The sequence below is a fragment of the Salmo salar genome, chromosome 11, assembly GCF_965601325.2.
Source record: "Salmo salar chromosome 11, fSalSal1, whole genome shotgun sequence".
Lineage (NCBI taxonomy): Eukaryota > Metazoa > Chordata > Actinopteri > Salmoniformes > Salmonidae > Salmo > Salmo salar.
Window position 1 is genome coordinate 64,082,538 of NC_138301.1, and position 4,963 is coordinate 64,087,500.

At 52.6% G+C, this 4,963-nt stretch overlaps 1 protein-coding gene across 1 annotated transcript in view; it reads right to left on the reverse strand.

Annotated features, from left to right (window-relative positions):
• Window positions 1-235: 235 nt before the first annotated feature.
• The window catches only part of LOC106592605 (sodium/hydrogen exchanger 5), a 30,010-nt gene continuing 25,282 nt past the window's right edge, over window positions 236-4,963 (reverse strand). The window contains exons 10-14 of the mRNA XM_082957552.1: window positions 4,373-4,622; window positions 3,306-4,002; window positions 2,899-3,041; window positions 1,402-1,536; window positions 236-1,269 (exon numbers count right to left, since the gene is read on the reverse strand). Of these exons, the coding sequence (XP_082813678.1) occupies window positions 686-1,269; window positions 1,402-1,536; window positions 2,899-3,041; window positions 3,306-4,002; window positions 4,373-4,622 (1,809 nt within the window). The 3' untranslated portion in view covers window positions 236-685. The remainder of the gene's footprint in view (window positions 1,270-1,401; window positions 1,537-2,898; window positions 3,042-3,305; window positions 4,003-4,372; window positions 4,623-4,963) is intronic.

Genomic DNA, 4,963 nt, shown 5'->3' on the forward strand with positions numbered 1-4,963 from the left:
TGTGTGTGTGTGTGTGTGTGTGTGTGTGTGTGTGTGTGTGTGTGTGTGTGTGTGTGTGTGTGTGTGTGTGTGTTATTGGTGTTGGAGTGTGTGTGTGTGTGTGTGTGTGTGTGTGGTGTGTGTGTGTGTGTTATTGGTGTTGGAGTGTGTGTGTGTGTGTGTGTGTGTGTGTGTGTGTGTGTGTGTGTGTGTGTGTGTGTGTGTGTGTGTGTGTGTGTGTGTGTGTGTGTGTGTGTGTTATTGGGTGTGTGTGTGTGTGTGTGTGTGTGTGTGTGTGTGTGTGTGTGTGTGTGTGTGTGTGTGTGTGTGTGTGTGTGTGTGTGTGTTATTGGTGTTGGAGTGTGTGTGTGTGTGTGTGTGTGTGTGTGTGTGTGTGTGTGTGTGTGTGTGTGTGTGTGTGCGTGCGTGCGTGCGTGCGTGCGTGTGTGTTATTGGTGTTGGAGTGAGTGTGTGTGTGTGTGTGTGTGTGTGTGTGTGTGTGTGTGTGTGTGTGTGTGTGTGTGTGTGTGTGTGTGTGTGTGTGTTATTGGTGTTGGAGTGTGTGAGGCAGTGAGGGAAGATGATTGCCCATTAAAAGCTGATTTGAAATCAGTCTTGTGTTGTTCTCCCTAGCGGTATTGGTTAGGACTTGGTTGAGTCAGCTGATCCTAGATCAACTGTAACCAGAGATGTAGTTAGGAAGCCATTACAGCTGAGTTGGTCCTCTGCTGCGCGCCAGCGGCTCACTGCCAGGAGGGGGCGCTGTGACCAGGCTCCTCAGGTACACACAGGGGTTCCTCCTCCTCCCTAGACCCTGGGCCAGGGGGGGAGGGGGTGGGGGCCCAGGGGGCCTGACAGAGGATGACATGAGAGGCTGCAGCTCTTGCTCCTGGTCAGACAAGGCTCCCTCTTCCTCCTCCTTCTCCTCTCCTCCTGGAGGGAACTCAAACCGAGCGATTCCCTGAGCCACTATCGACCCAGAACCTCTGGATCCAAAACCAGACCCGCTAACTCCACTACCGGAGTATGAGACAGGACGGGGCCCACCCATCCTGGACAGGGCGCTGACTCGGGGGTGTAAAGGCTCTACGGGGCCCGGCGGGGAGGCCAGGCTCTCTAAGGAGGAGATGCTTTGGTTCCAGGCCTGCTGTAGGTCTATGGGGATGATTTTAGTGGCCTCCATGGAAACACACACCGGCAGGGTTCCAATGCCGCCCTTCCAGGGCAGGTTCCTCTCACCGCAGGTGGGGGACGGAGGGGCCACGGAGGGGCTCTGACACACCTCCAGACCAGCCGGGACTGAGACAGGACACAGGTCAGACAGAGGAGCATACAGTCAGGATACTGTATTAGTACAGTATTTAGACAGGGACACCAGGCCGTTTTCTGAGGTTTCTTGTCTTTCCTGTGTCGATGTGTCCTTACCAGATTTGGGTCGTTCTTTAGGCGTGTCTGGAACCTTTCGAGCCACAAAGGTGATGCCAACGTCCTCCTCCTTCTCTGGCTCCAAGTGTTCCCCCTTCTCATCCTCCGACTCCACTGGCACCAGCACAGGATCTGAGGGGACATCACAGACACATGAACACTACAGTACCCACAATGCACCATCACAGGATCTAAGGGGACATCACAGACACATGAACACTACAGTACCCACAATGCACCTTCATAAGCTCCGAGGGGGCATCATAGACACATGAACACTACAGTACCCACAATGCACCACCACAGGATCTAAAGGGACATCACAGACACATGAACACTACAGTACCCACAATGCACCTCAACAGGCTCTGAGGGGGCATCACAGACACATGAACACTACAGTACCCACAATGCACCATGACATGATCTAAGGGACATCACAGACACATGAACACTACAGTACCCACAATGCACCTCAACAGGCTCTGAGGGGGCATCATAGACACATGAACACTACAGTACCCACAATGCACCACCACAGGATCTGAGGCGGCATCATAGACACATGAACACTACAGTACCCACAATGCACCACCACAGGCTCTGAGGGGACATCACAGACACATGAACACTACAGTACCCACAATGCACCACCACAGGATCTGAGGCGGCATCATAGACACATGAACACTACAGTACCCACAATGCACCACCACAGGATCAGAGGGGGCATCATAGACACATGAACACTACAGAACCCACAATGCACCACCACAGGCTCTGAGGGGACATCACAGACACATGAACACTACAGTACCTACAATGCACCACCACAGGATCTGAGGCGGCATCATAGACACATGAACACTACAGTACCCACAATGCACCACAACAGGATGAGGCGGCATCATAGACACATGAACACTACAGTACCCACAATTCACCACCACAGGCTCTGAGGGGACATCATAGACACATGAACACTACAGTACCCACAATGCACCACCACAGGCTCTGAGGGGACATCACAGACACATGAACACTACAGTACCCACAATGCACCACCACAGGATCTGAGGCGGCATCATAGACACATGAACACTACAGTACCCACAATGCACCTTCACAAGCTCTGAGGGGGCATCATAGACACATGAACACTACAGTACCCACAATGCACCACCACAGGATCTGAGGTGGCATCATAGACACATGAACAATATCGATCACGATCAATGATAGCAAATATATTTTATTTTTACCAACTCCTATGCTCTGTCCCAGTGTCCACACTTGCATACTACCTAGTGTGAACCAATTTTATGCCTGAGCATCCTAGATAATGTACTAGTATGATATTGGAATGTAGCCCTAGAGTCCAGAAGCCCACAGAAATAGTTTGAGAGAACTGGGAACACAGGTTATGATGGAATGATATTGAAATCATTGAGGCCCCGACTCTCTTTCCAGTGTGTTTGTTAGTGAGCGACTCACCTTTATCTTGCCAGCTGACGTTCCGTCGAGGTTTATCGTTGAGGTCCGGTTCTTTTACGTCCGATCCTCTTCGCTGTAGGACGGAGAGAAAACACCAGTTATAATGTCTATCACAGGCAGGACCCACAGGAAACCAACACCATCTCATTCATTCCAGAGGAGGCTGGTGGGAGGGAGCTATAGGACAGGCTCGTTGTAACGGCTGGAATGGAATAAATGTAAACGGAGTCTAACATATTGTTTCCATGTGTTTGATACCATTCCGTTGATTCCATTCCAGCCAATAACATAAGGCCATCCTCCTATAGCTCCTCCCACCAGCATCTTCTGATTACTTCGTATTTCTCCCTTCCGCAACAGAGAACGGTCCAAGGACCTGGCTATACCGCTGAAGGCCCTGGCTATACCGCTGAAGGCCCTGGCTATACAGCTGAAGACCCTGGCTATACCACTGAAGGACCATACCGCTGAAGGCCCTGGCTATACCGCTGAAGGCCCTGGCTATACCGCTGAAGGACCTGGCTATACCGCTGAAGGCCCTGGCTATACCGCTGAAGGCCCTGGCTATACCGCTGAAGGCCCTGGCTATACCGCTGAAGGACCTGGCTATACCGCTGGCTATACCGCTGAAGGCCCTGGCTATACCGCTGAAGGACCTGGCTATCCCGCTGAAGGACCTGGCTATACCGCTGAAGGACCTGGCTATACCGCTGAAGGACCTGGCTATACCGCTGAAGGCCCTGGCTATACCGCTGGCTATACCACTGAAGGACCTGGTTATACCGCTGAAGGCCCTGGCTATACCGCTGAAGGACCTGGCTATACCGCTGAAGGCCCTGGCTATACCGCTGAAGGACCTGGCTATACCGCTGAAGGACCTGGCTATACCGCTGAAGGACCTGGCTATACCGCTGAAGGACCTGGCTATACCGCTGAAGGACCTGGCTATACCGCTGAAGGCCCTGGCTATACCGCTGGCTATACAACTGAAGGACCTGGTTATACCGCTGAAGGCCCTGGCTATACCGCTGAAGGACCTGGCTATACCGCTGAAGGCCCTGGCTATACCGCTGAAGGCCCTGGCTATATTCATGAATGTAAATCCTGACACACACATATGTAGATATTGGCTTAATGAAGTCTTTAGTAGCTGGCTGGCAGTGTCTTCATTAAACCAACAGACAACCCAGCCCTGCCCTGTCTAAAACCCAGTACAGACAACCCAGCCCTGTCCTGTCTAAAACCCAGTACAGACAACCCAGCCCTGCCCTGTCTAAAACCCAGTACAGACAACCCAGCCCTGTCTAAAACCCAGTACAGACAACCCAGCCCTGTCTAAAACCCAGTACAGACAACCCAGCCCTGTCTAAAACCCAGTACAGACAACCTAGCCCTGCCCTGTCTAAAACCCAGTACAGACAACCCAATCCAATCGTTTATTTTAGAGATGCTAAAGTCTCCCCCTTATCCTGGCTCCCTGCTGAAGTTACACAGCGATAATAACAGAACAGTAACCTATGTAACAATAGATACAGTAAAGTGGAGAGATGTGTGGTAGGCGTCCCTGCCTTTTTCTGGCTGCGGTCCTTCTTGTGGCTGTGGCGTTTGTGTCGGGTGGTCTTGAACGTCTCCATGCGACTCTTCATATTTCTCTGGAAGATTTCTCTGTCCTGACGCTCGTGGTCCCCCACTGTCATGAAGTGTCTGCTGTAGTGGGACTGGTACTATGGACGGGGGAGAGAGGAGGGGAGAGAGGGGGGGGAGAGAGGGGGGGAGAGACAGGAGGGGAGAGAGAGGATGGGAGAGAGGGGGGGAGAGAAAGGAGAGGAGAGAGGGGGGGAGAGACAGGAGGGGAGAGATAGGATGGGAGAGAGGGGGGGAGAGAGGGGGGGAGAGACAGGAGGGGAGAGAGAGGATGGGAGAGAGGGGGGAGAGAGAGGAGGGGAGAGAGGAGAGAGGAGGGGAGAGAGAGGAGAGGAGAGAGAGGAGGGAAGAGAGAGGAGAGAAGAGAGGAGGGGAGAGAGAGGAGAGAGGAGGGGAGAGAGAGGAGGGAAGAGAGGAGAGA